The following is a 16,530-nucleotide window of genomic DNA, read 5'->3' as shown; positions in this document are numbered from 1 at the left end:
GCTTTAATGGTTTCACCAAGTTGCAGAGGAAACGAAAGTAGACAATTTAGACGGCATGATCGGCCAGCCTCAGTCTAGGGAATAGTTTTGAAACTCGTCAGGTAATAAGCACCGTAAAGAAAATTTCCTATTACAATAAAGATTATATATTTTTCATCACACGTCACAATTCGGTTTAAGAGACAGGTCGTGAAAGTGCTTTGTAAGGTGCAAAACCCGAAGGTTAGAACGAACGGCTTCCAAGATTTCATCAACTCTAAAAATCCCAACTTAAAAAAAAAAAAAAAAAAAGTTACGAAGTTTAATGATGTTTCCGAAGATCCATCGCCACTATAATAAAGCAAATTGGAATAAATAAGTTGACTTACAGTCAAGTTTTTGAACTCGAATTATTGGCTTTAATTCTGCCGAAAATGTGCGAGTTACCAAAGCATATTTTCTTCTGCTTAGTATCTATTTAACACTCTCAAGTTTTACACTACTCAGTAGCGTCAGATGTTTTTCAAAGTTTCTGTATTGGACGACCGTGGCATTTCAAAACCAGCAAATCTAAGTTAAAAAAAAAAGATGGAGCTTGTTTTGTATTTGCAAGCATCGCAAAGTCGAGTTTGAGAAAAAGAGCATGCGCATGGTGGAAGCTATTTGAGTGAAGTAAACTTTCGGTAAGGCACGGTACAAATTGATATACATTTATGCGTCGGCGCAGTTCCAGGCGTACCAGGGGTTTCCCCATGATTCTAATCAAGGGGGGGGGGGGGGGGTGTCCCAATGGCTCGGGGTGCGGAGGCGATGCGAGGCGAGGCTAGATAAAAATATAAAACTGTTTCTTTTTTAGTCCACTAGCTAAATTACAGACGTCTATTAACCAAATGCTCATACCCGTAATGTATGTTTCCCTTTCTCTATATATACACCTGAGAGGTGGTGTTTTCTACTTAATCTGAAAAAAAAAAAGAATTTTATTTTATTTTTTTATTTTTAGATTCAAGGGGGGAGGGGTGTCCAGGAAAACTAGGGGGGGGGGGGGGGTCTCAGCCCCCCCCCCCCCCCCCTAGGGGGGTCTAAGGAAATTCCTGAGGTGTACCGACTGGTAAGGAGTAAGTGCTTGCTCGAAGGATATCTGGGCCATGTGCGCATGCGTATCGTCCAACGTTCGGTCTCCGCTCGACTGTATAGTTAAATAGTAACTGGGATGAAATGCCAATGTTTCAGAAATTAGCGTTATCCGATTAAAAAGATATGACTTATAAGCAATTTTCAAAACATTTTCAATGAGAAACTGGGGCCCGCATTTTCTAGAGCAGCCGCTATTCACCCTTATATTGACGGGCTCCACTTGGTCACCCTTCTGTGGCTGATATATGAGAAAAGCGTTTATAACGTTGTATTCGGGCAATACGAGATCCCAAAACTTTGGAATCTAATTCCCGTTGCAAGAACTTTAATTTGGGTAGACACTGAGCGCTGGGCGATGCGTAGATTATGTTTGAAGCGAAAACATGAAAGCCGTTTACAAATGCCTGTAACGCCGAATTAGAGCGCAGCTCTTGAGTAGAAGGATGGAAGGGTACTGAGGGGAGGGTATACCCCTCCTCCCTCCTCCTCACCTCGTCATTCTGCGTGACCTCCGGGGGTCACGCTACCTTAGGGAGGGGGGGGGGGGGGAGGGGGTCACTTGACCTCAGGGGGTGGGGTAACGTGACCTCACGGTTACGCCGACGCCGCTCAAGCCGGAAGCCGGCGCCTAACAGATGCGCTCTAAAAACATAGTTCGTATTTGTCTGAAAAACCCTGCATATTATACACACAATAAACGTTTAGCTTCAAAAACGACACCGGCGCTTTTTGAAGTGTTAATTTTACGGCCTAGCATTAAACAACAAAGTTTGGTGGCGTGTGTGCGCACATTACAGTGGATAAGTGGTTCTAATAGCCTTCTTTCATCCTTATTAAAAAGTAATAAAAAAAAAAAAGGGGGAATATTGGTGATTGCGTGGTCGGGCTTGCTGCGCAAGCCACGCGGGGCACGAGGCATCGTTTAGAGACCGCTTCGAATGCACGACTCGATAATTACGACATTCCACAAAGCAACGAACCCGCGCCGATGTTTCTCACGACTATTCGATAATCACTGCTTCAACTTAGGATGGACCGTAGCGAACGCTACGAGCCATCACAGCCGATCCGACGATGCGAGCGTATCACGTGAGAACGCGCCCCGCGCGTCGCTGCGCCCTTCCGGCAGATCACGTGACCTTCAAAGGGGCCATTGGGTTGGCTCCGATGGCTCGTGGGATTCGCTGCGGTTCGCCATAAGGTCAAACGGAGGTTAGCGGTCTCGGCAGTAGAGAGTTTTAGGGAACCGTTTTGGCACATCCGATACGGGACAATAGGGAGTTTTCGTAGATCGTTTTCGCCGTCCCGCAAGGCCCTCCGCAACCCGCTACGATAACGGCAACTCCATAGTCAAGACTATCGGCGGGCAGGCGCAGTAGCAACTTCTTCGTTGCGGAACGCTTAGCGGAGGGGGCAGCGCGGTCTGCGAAAACCCTCTATTGGGCCCTTCGGTACGAACGACGTACATTCGGGTCCTCTGCGCACGCGCAGTTCGTACTGGAGGGCCCATCGTAGCGTACCGGATGTGCAAAAACGGTTCCCTAAAGCTCTCTATTCACTGGCCACCGTAGCCGTGTCTTTTGGCGCCGAAGGCTTGGCGACAGCAGGCTTCCAGGACTCATCCCGACACGCTCATTTAATGTAGTCAATATGGACCTGTTGCTCTCGGCCAGGGGGAGCGAGCGCGTCCTTAAGGCGGGACCATGTAATGCTTCTATAGGGAGTATTTACTGGTGGCCATAGCTGCGTGCGCGACTGCTGAGCATGCACGTGCTGACGGCAAGCTTCCAGCCAGAGTTCTTCTGCAACGTGCATTCCACACTATCCAGATTGTCGCTATTGGCAGCGGGCTATTAATGTGAGCTCGTTCTGAGCATGCGCTCTAAACAGCGCCCTCAAATAGGGTGTCCAGTGAATACCCTCTATTGTGCATAAAGTGGCGCTGCAGCGTTTATTTTATGCACAAGCATATGACACAAGTCAGGGTCGTTTACGAGCGTGTGCCAGCGCGCGCGGTAATAGAGAATACGAAAGAACTAAAAAGATATATTAAATAAAGGACAGAAAAGTGCAGCTCGCGCTTTCAGTGTCTTATTAAAACGATAACAATGCTTTTCTCGCTGTTATTTTGTCATATTTATTTTCCGAAAATGTATATCAAGCAATCAAATTCTGCCACTTTGGCGTCAACGAGCGACGTAAGGGAGCCTAATAACACACAACCAACACGAAAAAAAAAAAAAAAAAAAGTTAGGGTTTGTTTGTTAATGCGTTGCTCAAACTTGAGAGCTTACGGGGCTATACACCTTTTCTACGTGGGGGCCGCCATCTTCAATTCTGGAACTTCCGATATGCGTGAAAACATCGCTTTCTTCTCGCCTCGACTGTAGGACGTGTTAACAGTTTAACTGCAACCGTCAGTCGTTCTTATTATGACCCTTCTATACTTTTTTACTTGTTCGGGGTTGTAATCTTTTGCTTTTTGTTCGGAACGCATACCGGATAGGGGGACAACGTGGCTGGGTGCGAGGCTAAACGAAAAAGGTGTGTAGACCTTAGCATCGCTTATCACCCGGGCGAAAAAGGATGAGTCACTGAACTGTGGACGCACGCGCAGCGTCTGGCATATAACCGCACAGCAGAGCAACAGCGCATACTCAGAAGGCGTTCCACAACCCAGGGGCTCCAACATCGTCGAACATAACGTTGGGGCCGGAGTTCACAGAGCGCACGGATTGGACTATCACGACGATGACTTCGCGATTTTGTCGCCGGCGTCCAATCGGCGCCCTCCGCTAACTTTCGGCTCCAACTTCGTGTTTGACGAGGTTACGGCCACAACAGACAAAAATGTCAGTGCCCAGAAGGTAATTTTCGCAAAGGCCTATACGGAGCGAAAGTTCGTCTGCTTTTTGCGCAGAGGATTGCGTTGACGTCGGAAAGCTGAACTCTGATTGGCTGTGATCGAAGGATACTGGGTATACCTCAAGAGTCAAGGCAGCTTGCTTTGAGATACCCACTATCCTTCAATCAGAGCCAATCAGAGCTCCGCGTTCTGACGTGCACACAAGCTCGAAACATGTGGAGCGAAAATTCGCGTTGAAGAACCCAGGGGCCCTGGGTTCTGCCAACACAACCTAGACAGAAGGCCTCAGCATGGTCTCTTCTCCCTCTATGAAAAGTCATCAGAACCAAATCGCGTTAACTCGGTTATTGGGCTCGGACCTGACCCTCGACGAGCTAATTGGACATGAGGTTCAGCAGACGACCATTAAGGCTGATTAATTTCCTGCTGTATAAACACAGATACAACACAATTACTGTTATTTTATTTACGGGATATAATAATTTTAACAGAATCGTCTAATCTTAACGCAACTTGCTACATTTTTTTTTTGCACATATGCGTTTAGCGTACAGTTTTTTATGCTCTATTGGTTACTTGTAAATGTAAAGACTGCGTTTTGATACGTTCTTTACTGTTGCTGCATTTTTGGGGCTTGGGACCAGTCAAGCTGTTGCCAACAGCTTCTCCCGCTTATCTTCGTTACCATTATTTTTGTTGGACAATAGATAAACTGTAATCAATATTGTAGGCTGTAAGTAGAAATGAAAACTGACCATCAGCTGAAATGACGCTCGTGTGAACCTGCAGTCTCGTCATAGCTTGGCTTTCTTGTCATACTATGGTGTCTGGAACGTGTCTCTGATTGGTCCCTCGATTTCCGCCTCATGACGTCATACAAGTGTCACGCTGTCGCCGGTCGTGATCCTGGCGGTGCAGCGATGGTGGATGTGGCAGACGCCCGTTCTGCCATACAGGTCGCCCTCCAGCGTCACAGTCCACGGAAGCTCCGGCAGCCAAAGGTTAGGACGCCGCGTCGTCTGCGACATTCGCGTTCCCTCGTGCTTTTTACCAGCATTTCTACGACGAACCGTCAGGATCGCGACATCCGACAGCGTGACACTTCTTCGGCTTCTGTGACGTCGTATGCGGCCACTTGGGGACCACTCTTGATGTATGGGCTGCATATAGGAAGCTAAACACACCAGTCGGAGACACGCTCCAGCTACCATAGTGATACATAACGTATATAAGAGGCCTTCGAAGTCACGCGCTTGCTTGGAATTTATCATAACTTCCGCGAGAAAGAGCTACACGCACGCCGAGGATAATCGGAAGCCCTTGCTAGTCTCGTTTCCATGCTCGTATTTTCCGACCGTCATTCGATATATCTTTGTGCTTCGTCGGCCTCACGTCGTAAGGTCGTGTCAAAGTATGCAGCGCTCTGTTAGTCCGAGGTCATCACTGAAAGGCTTCACATTTGAAATACTTGACGCCGTCCGTGTATGGCTCGAGTCGCGAACACTCCATCTCGCAAGTTGTCAGCAGCGATTCGGAAGGCAAATGCGCGGTCATAGTAAAGAAGAATGCTTTATTTTGACGAGAAATGTATCTTTCGTCCTTGTCTCTCGCAACATTGGAAACTCTTGAAAGGGAGAGAATGAAATTACTGGTTTTCTCGTCGTGTGTCTGAGGCGTTCGGATCGGCAGGGTGTGTTTTATAGGGGCTATCCTTGTCCGCAGAACACGGTGAACGCCGAATTTGTTTACGACAATGTTTGCTCGTCATAGCGATTAACTGGCCGTGGTTTAGGGAGATTTCACAGGAACATTTCAGTGCGTATTCTATACTTTCCTTCGTCGGGTGAACTTCGGACAAACGCTATTTAAGGGGGCCGTAATGGGGCTATCCTTTTTATTGCCAATGATTTACTTTCGACTCAAATCATCTTAGGATGATCCGCTAAACCAGTGTGTTGTTTACTAATTTTTATGTCATATACCTGAATTTCTTGAATAGTTCGTTTCCATTCTACGGGAGCGTAGTGGTGGTTTGCGGCTACTACTATACTGTTTTTCTTGTTTTGTGCTGATGATAAGAACAGTATAGGCAGCGTCTTCACGTTAACTGGGAAAGTTTGTGCCACGACAAAATATCTTCTGATGCTTACGCAATGGCTTCGAAATATGCTGCAATTGATCTTCGTTGCTCCTCAGTGTAAAGAAGTTGTGAACTATCCTAGGAAAAGTAACCATTATTGGTCGCACGTTGCAAAGGTCAAACATTAAACAGGCACGATGGAATTAAATTATTGATCACTCTTTAGACGCGCGAGAGCCTGCAGCGTTTTCCTTGAGGCAAATACTTCGATATATTAGAGCGTGGAACTAAAAACGAACGCATGTATTTTATGTTACGAACATTGAGGGTTTCGTCCAATAAACATTGAAGAGTTTTAGCATAAAAGACCCCAACGCTTGGAGACCGCCATGATTTTGGAGCTCCGTATTTTAAAACTATCTTATATTTATTGAAAATGAAAAAACGGTTCAGCAGGCCCTGTAATAACGTCTATCGGATGAATGTAGCGCAAGCTCGTTGGCAGCACCGTGTCGTGCCAATGTATGAGCGTGAGACGGGAGAGGAGAGGAGACGGCTGCGCTGGTCGAAATAGCCGACATGTCGTGTACCAGCACGCTGCTGCAGCAATTACACAGTTTCTGTAAAGGTGCCAGACGAGAGTACAAAAGTTCATGCACTAGAAGATGCAGTACACGAATGGTGCGTCCATCGACACGGTGCCCATGCAGATTAGGGAGTTTTCGTAGATCGTTTTCGCCGTCCCGCAAGGCCCTCCGCAACCCGCTATGATAATGGGAACTCCACAGTCAAGGCTATCGGCGCGCAGGCGCAGTAGCAACTTCGTTGCGGAGCGCTTAGCGGAGGGGCAACGTGGTCTACGAAAACTCGCTTTTATTATCCTTCTTCGGAGAAACAAAACTTGCGCAAATGCATAAAAGAAAAAAAAAAAAGAAGCACAGAATGTTAGGGACGGAGGAAGGTTTGGATTGGTCCGTTTGGACGCTGATGCGGAAGGACGCCGATGTAAAAGGCTAGTTCACAAATAAACGAGGAAAATTAAGCAATAATGACAAAGGAAAAGAAGACAGAGGGAGGCACCACGGACAAACTATACTTCCGGTTTGAAGATCACAATTATAATAGGATTTCATGGTTATAAGGTAGCGGTTAGGGTAAGGTTAGGTTAGGTTAGGAGGCATTGCTTTGTGCGGTCTGGCACGTCATTTGGATGCCTCAGAGTAGGGCTAGTGTGTGTGTTTGTCTGTGTCTGCGTCTGCGCTCGTGTGCATGTGTTTGTCTGTGTATGCCTGCACAGCGCGCGCGCGCTCGTGTGTGTGCCTGCATACGCGCGCGCGCGCTCGTGTGTTCGTTTTTGGCGCTCTATGGCCTTAGTTGCTTTTGCGCCATAAACACCAAATCAACCAACCAACCAACCGCTCGTGTGTGTGTGTGTGTGTGTACGAAAGAGAGGGAGAGAAAGAAGTGTGAGGGTACAAGGGAAGGAAAGGGAAAGGGGAGGGCAGCGAACTTTACAAATAAAGCGAGGATGGGTAGACCTAAATGGACTGATATGCAAATAACACGGAGTTCAGCCGGAAACGGGGCAGGGCAAATAGAGACGGGCGATACGAAGGCGGAAAACGTTGCGGTATCGCAAACTCCGCACAAAGCGACGCGAAAACGTCGGACTATGCGTGCGCCATTCTTCGAACACCACCGTGACAAACGCAAATTTTGCTTAAATCAATCGTGAATCGTACGATATCTTGTATACGGCACATAAGCGCTGAGTGTTCAACGGCGCAATAGTTATTTTCCGGGCTAAGATATATATATATATAAAATAAAATAAAGAAAAACGACGACTTCCGTTTACATTTATTTCATCATACGTAACACGGGCCACGTATGCCGTAGGATTGAGTCGTACATCCAGAGTCCTATCATTTATTTACTCAGGAAGCTGTCGACCCTGACTGAGTAGAGCTTCCTGTTTGATCAGCGTCTCTTTTTTCCTTTGTTTAAAAACACATTTGCTTTTTATTGTTTGTGCTATTCTCACTTTTTTTTCCTTCTTTCTCGGAGAGCGTGTTCACCGTTTGCCATGGTTTTCGCAAAAACGTTCTCTTCCTGGTATTTGAAGATGTAGGCTCGCGACCCTTTGCCCTTCGACGGCGCGAGACGTGGAATTCCGAATCCACAGTTTTTTTTTCTTAAGCGTGTCGCGGTTAGAGCTAAGGGCATACTCTCATTAGCTTCCTAAATAAATTAAAAAAAAAAAAGAGGACGGAAAGACAAATATTCCAACGCTTACTGGAATGTTGAATAGACTGGCCAACTCGATAAGAAAATGAACATTCAAATTTTGATTTCGCTACGTGACCTCAAAAAAAAGTATGATTTGTCTATTTCATTGCTACCACGCTTGTTTTGCGTTTGGCACATTAGAAACGAAATATAACCAGTGTATAAGTATTTAAACGTGACAACGTCATAACATAGTTTCAATATTCACGAGATGACTATCATCACTGTTTCATTGTCCTCTGTGCTCATAGTTACACAAATATAGTACAGACGCGGCCCGACCATATGCCCGAGTTAGGCAAAAGAAATAGGGCCAACCAGGACAGCCCCTAGAGCCTGAACAGACTACCAGGATTACGGTAGAACCTTAGAATTATGTACATCGCGGGACACTTTTTGATTTTCGTTTGAACGTTCGCTCAAAGTAAATAAAAAAAGCCGCTGTTAACACCTTAGGCACGGCCTAACAACTAACTTTGAGAGAAAGTGACAGTATCAGTTCTTCGTAACCCTGTCTGCTTATCGAATAATTGTGGTTATCAAAACATATTCCATAATCTTTATAGGAGAAGGAGAGAATAACCGTTTCATTGGGAGAATAAAGTTATTATATTTTGCTAACATTTACATATACACCAAGAACGCGTTCTCAGCAAATTTATTCGTTCTTTTAAAGTATGGTTGTAATATGACAAAATTTAATAGAAGTGGCTCAATCTGTAAAAACAAATACTGATGTTTCTATGGTGCACTCAGGGTCCCTAGATTATAGTTTGGCACTGTCAAAACTGAAAAGCGTTTGGTATCTTCCTTTTACATCTGCTATGCAAATATTACGGCGTTTCACGACACTGAGGTGAATTTTCGACCCCCTTTTGACCATGAATATCTGTAGATGGCATCTATTCAGGGCGCGGACGCCGTTATCCAGGAAAGATCTCAGAGCACGAGAGAAACAAGTCAAACGGACCAAACGACTGGTGAAAACGCGTTCTCGCAATGCCAAAAGTCGAAGTCAGGTTTGGGTTATATGGTTGTTTAGAAAACATTATTGCCAATAAATGAGGTGATTTGTGTCTTTCTTCTAGAGGGGCGCAATTCGGCGAGTACAGTACTCCAGGACTGACCTGGAGTCCTGGAGTCTTGAGGCGCATCATGAAGTTATACTGACTGAGTACACTAATACACGTCCGTTCACCGTTCATATCGAAACTGGCAGGTGTGGGATCGATTTCGAGATGCTTGACCCTGCAACACTTCGTTCCGTCAGGCTTGGGTCACCGAAACAAACTGAACCTAAACCGAGCCGGGTTCATTTCTGGTGAGCAACAGTCGCCAGGCCGTGAAGTCACGCTGGCGATCTTAGTGACGTCTCGGAGACGAGAGGAAATACCCAAAGGCTTTCCATATTTTCTCCGCATTCATACTTGTTTTACAACAGCTTCTCAGAATTCACGAAAAAGAGGCGCTAACTTTCTAGGTCTCCTCACAGTTTGATCATCCGGACAAAGTCGGGAAATCAAAAATATGAAGCGTGTTTCGAGCTGCGCTTGTTTCTTATACATGGTATTGCTTGAGCTTGAAATCAGAGGTCGGCATTTTAGGTCGCCCTCACTCACCCTCACCCTCACAGCCACACTCACCTAAGCCCCTCACTCACCCTCACCCTCACAGCTACACTCACCTTCAGCCCCTCACTCATCCTCACCCTCACAGTCACACTCACCTTCAGCCCTTCACTCACCCTCACTGAACCTCACGGCCCTCACGCACTCACCGCCCTCACGGCCCTCACGCCCCTCACGGCCCTCACGGCCCTCACCACCCTCACGGCCCTCACCGCCCTCACGGCCCTCGCCGCCCTCACGGCCCTCACGCCACTCACCGCCCTCACCGCCCTCACGGCCCTCACCGCCCTCACGGCCCTCACGCACTCATAGGCCTCACGCCACTCACCGCCCTCACCGCCCTCACCGCCCTCACGACCCTCACCGCCCTCACGGCCCTCACGCCACTCACCGCCCTCACGCCACTCACCGCCCTCACGACACTCACCGCCCTTGCGGCCCTCACACCCCTCACGCACTCATGGCCCTCACGCCACTCAGGCCAGCTTCAGATGGGGCAATTTCGCACTGAAACTTTACGTCGCAACACCAGCAACACGGGCCGCCCGCGATCACACGCAGCAACCAATTGCTGCAATTTGCCATCGTCATCATAAAATTTTATTTTTCTTGCACTATTTATACACAATTACGCGTTATAAACGTGTTTTTATGCATTTAAATCTCGTTAAGAATACTAATGCACCTTTCTGAAACAGTTTATTTCCAAAAAAAAAAACGATAGATTTCAAACCAGAACCAAGTCTTTCGGTGTCATCATCACCGGCACGAGGTATCACGTGAAAATTTTGCGTCCCTGATTGGATGTAGCCGCTGCAAACGTATTCGAATTGCTCTGAGTTGCTTGTTTATTTCGAGCCGGACCCGATTTCAGCAATTCGTGTCGATCTAGGGAAAGCTAGAGAACAACCCGCCATTAACACCAAAATTGCTGAGAAAGATGCTCGATCTGAAGGGCGCCTCACGCACTCACCGCCCTCACGCACTCATGGCCCTCACACACCTCATGCACTCACCGCCCTCACGGCCCTCACGCCCCTCACTCACTCACCACCCTCACACCACTCACGCACTCATGACCCTCACGCCACTCACCACCCTCACGCCCCTCACGCACTCATGGCCCTCATACCCCTCACCGCCCTCACCGCCCTCATGGCCCTCATGGCCCTCACGGCCCTCATGGCCCTCACGGCCCTCACCGCCCTCATGGCCCTCACGGGCCGGCCCTCACCGCCCTCACGGCCCTCACAGCCCTCACAGCCCTCACGGCCCTCACTCACCCTCACACTCATGAATTTTCCTGGTTCAGAAACTCACTCACCCTCACCTCACCTGTGAAGATGAGGGTGAGTGAGGGTGAGTGAGGGCCCTCATGAGTGAGGTCTGCCGAGGTATGCTTGAAATACACAAAAAATGACGTTACACTTTTGGGGACATTTTATTCTGCTACCCTATAATTTGATGAAGATGCGGAAAACAAGGAAAGCCCCGCCCCTCCCACAAGGCTCTTTGCTCGCCATGATTAGTTGTTTCCTCCTCTCCAGCCTTCGCTCCACTCAGGTGGGAAAACTGGAAGGCTTTCTGAGGGAGGAGCCTTGTTCCGCTTTCAAATTTCAACAGACTACAGCCCTAAACACAATCCGTGTAAAAGTGTAGCACGTTCCTTCGAAGGAGCAAAGCGGTTAATATGGGAATAGTTGGTTGAAAGATTAAAGCATAGAAAGGCGTCAAAAACAGCAAGAACCAATACAAAGTAAGACGGCGCTTGTGTTCTCTTAACTCGCCTACGGTCCTCGTTGTTTTCGGCGCTTCTGTCCTTTTTTGTTTAAGCTTCGACGAAGACAATGCCGACTTTTTCACCTGTTTCTCGAGCATGGCCATGAGCCCTCCCTGAGGCGGCTCGTGGTGCAGCTCGGTGTCGTTGTCCGGGAGGCCCACGCTGATCTTGAAGGAGCAGTAGCTCGGGGCCAGGGTCGAGATGTTGAAAGCCCGCTTGAGGAAGGCGTCCGTCGTGTTGGCCGGAGGCACTCCGAGGCAGTCGTCGAATGACGAAAGGAAGCTGAACGTGCCGCCCAGGATGCCCGCCGGCGGCTTCACTAGGGCGTCCGTCACTGCGTCGGATTGACACCGCAGCGGTTTACGTATGCCTCCGACAAATTACAACTATTTAACACCGGGAGGATCGCACCACATCGCTAGCCACTACTAAATAGCTTTGGGACTTCTTAACTAAGGTCACACTGCTCATACACCATACTAGAGACGATCTGTACAGACACTGTCTAATTGTGCTGTCACATTTCGAAGCATGCATAAAGCTGCTTCGAATACGCCTGACGTCTGTCCGCAGATAATGTTATCTTCGCGTCTGCAGCGAATACCGTCTCTTTTATACAAGGTGTTTCTTTCGAAGCTCAAGAGCTTTGCTTGAAGAAGAAAAAAGTGCCACGAAAGTTACACCGATACGGTTTGAGCAAGTGAGTTATACGGCCAGGGGGACATGATATTATTGGCGACTATACAGTCGTCACGAGAAGCTGAATGGTAAACTAAAACTCGTTAATGAAGTTCTTAATTATTGAGGAAAAGACGTACGGCCCTAATTAGAAACTCGTTGAACGTAATCGAAAGCCACTAAATCAGTAATTTTTAGAAAGACGTGGGAAGCGCAGTTTTGCGCTGAAGTTAGCGCTCGTAAGGCTGGGCTGAGAAAACGCGAATGATAAGAGACGGAAGAAACGCTGGGGCACGTTATCGCACGGGGGTGGCCTCGCTCCCGCTACACGAGTGGTAACTTTACCGCTCTACCGTGCTTCGCACGTGCTCCAAGTCTTTCTAATGTTGACTGATTTAATGGTTTTCGGCGACGCTCAGAAAGTCATTAATAAGAGTCATAAGTTTATTTAAGAAAAAAAAGTTATTTAATGCATTTTGGTTAATGGACCGACTGATCGTTACGATGAGCCCCCTATTCTATGTCCACCTGGCCCTATAACTCACCCGCACAAACCGCATTAGTGTAGTTTGTACGATACTTGCTGCGTAAACACTTAAACTATATACCTTCCCTTTTCACTCGAAGCCGAGCATTGCTGCTTTCGACGCAATAAACCATTACTAAATTCAATAAAACGAATGTAAGGTATACATGGTATTCCGAGGTAAACACAAAAAAAAAGTAATGGCGGGACTTCCTGTGGCCGCGATAACTTCCGGTGGACTATGTGCATGTTTCAATGAGAAAGAATGCGCAGCGCGTCTTTTAAGTTTTTCTCGGCGGAAAGTGGGAAAAGGTATGCCCGAAACCTGACGTAATCGGTGTGTGTTTCTGGACCATACGGCGACAAGAAAAAGCACCGCATCTCGTTTTATTTGACCTCTCTGGCGAAACATACGTGGCCGTATACCTGGCGGCCCAGGGGAAACTTGTGTACACGTGAGACGTTCAACGAAGTTAGACGCCCACGAATCAACCGAGGCATGTAAATGTCTCGTGTTTCTCGTGGGAGAGCATGTGTGAGAACAACATCGCGTCATCAACTGCCTGGCGTCGCCGTAAGTGTTCGAGCTGGCCAAAGCGAAACTAGGTTATGCCTGCCGAACATAGTTGAAGGGCGGTGCGAGGGATTGTGTCACTCGTGCTCGATCGTGCCCGGGAAAAAGCGAGTGGTGCGTTTTCGACGACGAGCAGAGATATCGCGATTGGAACCAAGTCGTCACAGCGTGTACGATTGCGCTGCTCGTTCAAGGCAAAAATCAAGCGGCGTGTTTTCGACGACGAGTGGAGTTCGTGATTGTGACAACGTCGAACTACCACGGCAATCCCGTGAATGATATTCACGTGGATACAGTTGCAGACGCGGAAGTCGAAAGGCAAGTTTAGATTCTAGAGCTCAGGCGATATGGTAAGAAAACTAGTTTTCCATCCGACTTGTTACAATCGCGCGACACTCCTAGGGACGGGAGGCACTCACTTGATCGAATGACGTTTTAGCGAACGCCCACGTTTCACCGAACGACACTTTAGCGAATAGTCGGACGCCGCGAAGCGGCGTTTTCGGGTGGGCCAAGTGGGTTAACATTTTTGTAATGAGCCGCCGCAGACTGTCGCTGGCGAAGCGGCGTAAAGCGCAGCGCGGCGGATGGGTTAACGCGCGCCCCCGTTATTCGCTAAAACGTTGATTCGCTCAAATGTCGCTGTTCGCTAAAACGTCATTCGCTCTTGTGATATGGACCCCTTGATTACATGCCGAAAAAAAAAATCGTGGCACTCAAACTTCAAAATTGACGTGTTTGAAGTTGACGTGGAACCGAACACGCGAAAAGATCCCCCACATTCTGAAATTCTCCGCTGGCACAAACTCTCAAATTTACGGGGTTTTTTTTTCGTGTTTTTTTTTGTTTGTCTGTGGGTTTTTGCTGGAGTCTGTTCAGGACTATCAGATTAACCGTCTGTTCACAAGCTTGCATGCACACGAAAATCGACGGTAGCAAATAATTCTGCTCTGAGATTTTAAAAAAATTGATAAGAACTGTTCCTTTATGCTTTAAATATTTTATGCAGTACCAAGTTCGTCTGTGTTATAAAAACCTGCATTCGGGCCAGGGTGGTTCTGGCTAAAATAAAAATATATATTAGGGTGAATATTAATTAATCTATAAACCAATATTTATTTGATCAGAACTCGAATGTGATTCCTTCGATCAAGTATCTTCGCTGTCCGGAAGAGTCGGATGTGTGCATCTTTGATTTCAAGATTAAGCGATCCTAGTGATGAGCGTGAAATCGACGCGCGGGTGACAGCCACTGTCTGCGCTTGACGGCCGTGGCTCGCTGCAGCTTTTATTTCGCGGAAATCTGCTACAGAAAAGTTGCCCAGCCAATTACAAAAGCATTCAGCACTTCAAGAAGCCAACGGACGCGAAATACGTAACAAAAGATCGGCTTAATTGAGGAATGCACGAAACATAACGGTGTTATGGCCCTTTAAAAGCATGCAAACAAACTTAGAACCGGGGGTGTTCTCGGCTCTCTGTCATGGCGGTGGGCAGTGGCCCGAATAGCATGTGTACCATTATCGACTGCTCACACACCAAGACTGCCCACACACCAAGAGTAAAAGAGGGCACTTCAACACACATACACGCACACGCGCACGCACACGCAACGTTCACATACACACGCACGCACGCGCACGCACGGACACACACGCACACGCGCACACACACACATACACACACGAACGCACACACATCGTCACCACGTAAAAGTTCAGAGAACCAGACGATTTCACGTAGCACCAACGTTCTTATGTAATCTGTCTCCCGCCAAGTTCTCGAGAAACCACGTGTCATCAGCATTTCGATAATCTGAGAGCATATCTGTTTGTTCACGTAGAGCCTGAGAGCCTATCTGTTTGTTCACGTAGAGCAGTTCAGTCAGATAAGCGTATCTGTAGCGGTTGTCCACACCGCTCGGACGAGCCTGTATGGCTTTTGTGTGTGAAATCGCCTCGCAAAAGTCAGTTTGTATATTTTCATTTCGCTTACTTCTTTTGACCCTCGAACAATCAGCCAGCCATCAACCGGGAGCGTGTAATAGACCCATTTCGTAAGTCTTCCCTTTGTTGGAAGCTGCTGAATCCCTGCACAATGACGGACTAAATCCGCCACCCTAAGGCCTGGTTCACACTTACAGCTTATCCGCTGCCGCCGAAGCGGAATCGGCCGCGGCAATGCACAGTGGACGCTACGCCCGGCGGCCGAATTCTTGAAGATTCGCCCGCCGATTCGCAAGTGTGAACCAGGCCTACGGCGCTCTTTCGGCGTTTGGACAAGTACTTCGCCGAAATTGAGTTATCGTCGAAATGCGAACGCCTTTTACACTAGTCTTGTGCCGCATAAACGTTTCCTTTTTCAATAAACTGCTTATAAACTACCGTTAAAATTCTAGGAATAGTTTTCGTCGACGGTCATGAAGTTTTCTGTATTATATTTAAAACCACTTTACATAATTTTCTGATCTGGCTGTCTACTTCATGGGAACTAGTCACCCGCGTCCAATGAACAACTTTTGTTGCAGCTTTACTGCAATTCAAATGTCTGTTATTTGCTATAGAGATGCAAACATAAGACGTATATATAAATATAATAAGACGCTCGGTAGCAGTATTTGCCGCTCAAAAGCTAACATATTTCTGATAAAACTGTCTACTTCAAGTGGACGGGGCTCCCACGACTAACGAACTACCTATTGTTTCGGACTATAAACATAATAAGACCATTGGCACCTGTATTTGCTGTTCAGGAGCATATGGGTATTCGTTGGGCGCATTACCCTGCATGCATGCGTGCCGTGGGGTCACACTGCTCATACATCACACAAACGACAGTCTGCAAACACGAGTCACTACAATAACCGTGGTTTGAACGCCGCGTGCCAAGTTTTTTTTCCTTGAACTCATTGCCATGCGGCATTGGAAGCACGGATCTAGCGCCGACTCGCCTTCGAATCTGTATGCAGACCGTATTCTGTATGATGTATAAGC

The 16,530-nt window shown here is 47.5% G+C and overlaps 1 protein-coding gene across 1 annotated transcript in view; it reads right to left on the bottom strand.

The window, feature by feature from the left end:
• Nucleotides 1–16,530, bottom strand: part of LOC8029917 (O-acyltransferase like protein) — a 56,677-nt gene that overhangs the window by 32,947 nt on the left and 7,200 nt on the right. The window contains exon 2 of the mRNA XM_029981014.3: nucleotides 11,843–12,093. Coding sequence (XP_029836874.2) covers nucleotides 11,843–12,093 — 251 coding nt within the window. The remainder of the gene's footprint in view (nucleotides 1–11,842; nucleotides 12,094–16,530) is intronic.

The sequence above is a fragment of the Ixodes scapularis genome, unplaced genomic scaffold (genome assembly GCF_016920785.2).
Source record: "Ixodes scapularis isolate PalLabHiFi unplaced genomic scaffold, ASM1692078v2 PGA_scaffold3__209_contigs__length_174095766, whole genome shotgun sequence".
Lineage (NCBI taxonomy): Eukaryota > Metazoa > Arthropoda > Arachnida > Ixodida > Ixodidae > Ixodes > Ixodes scapularis.
Note: the sequence above shows the minus strand (reverse complement) of the source record. Positions and strands in the feature narration are given on the sequence as shown.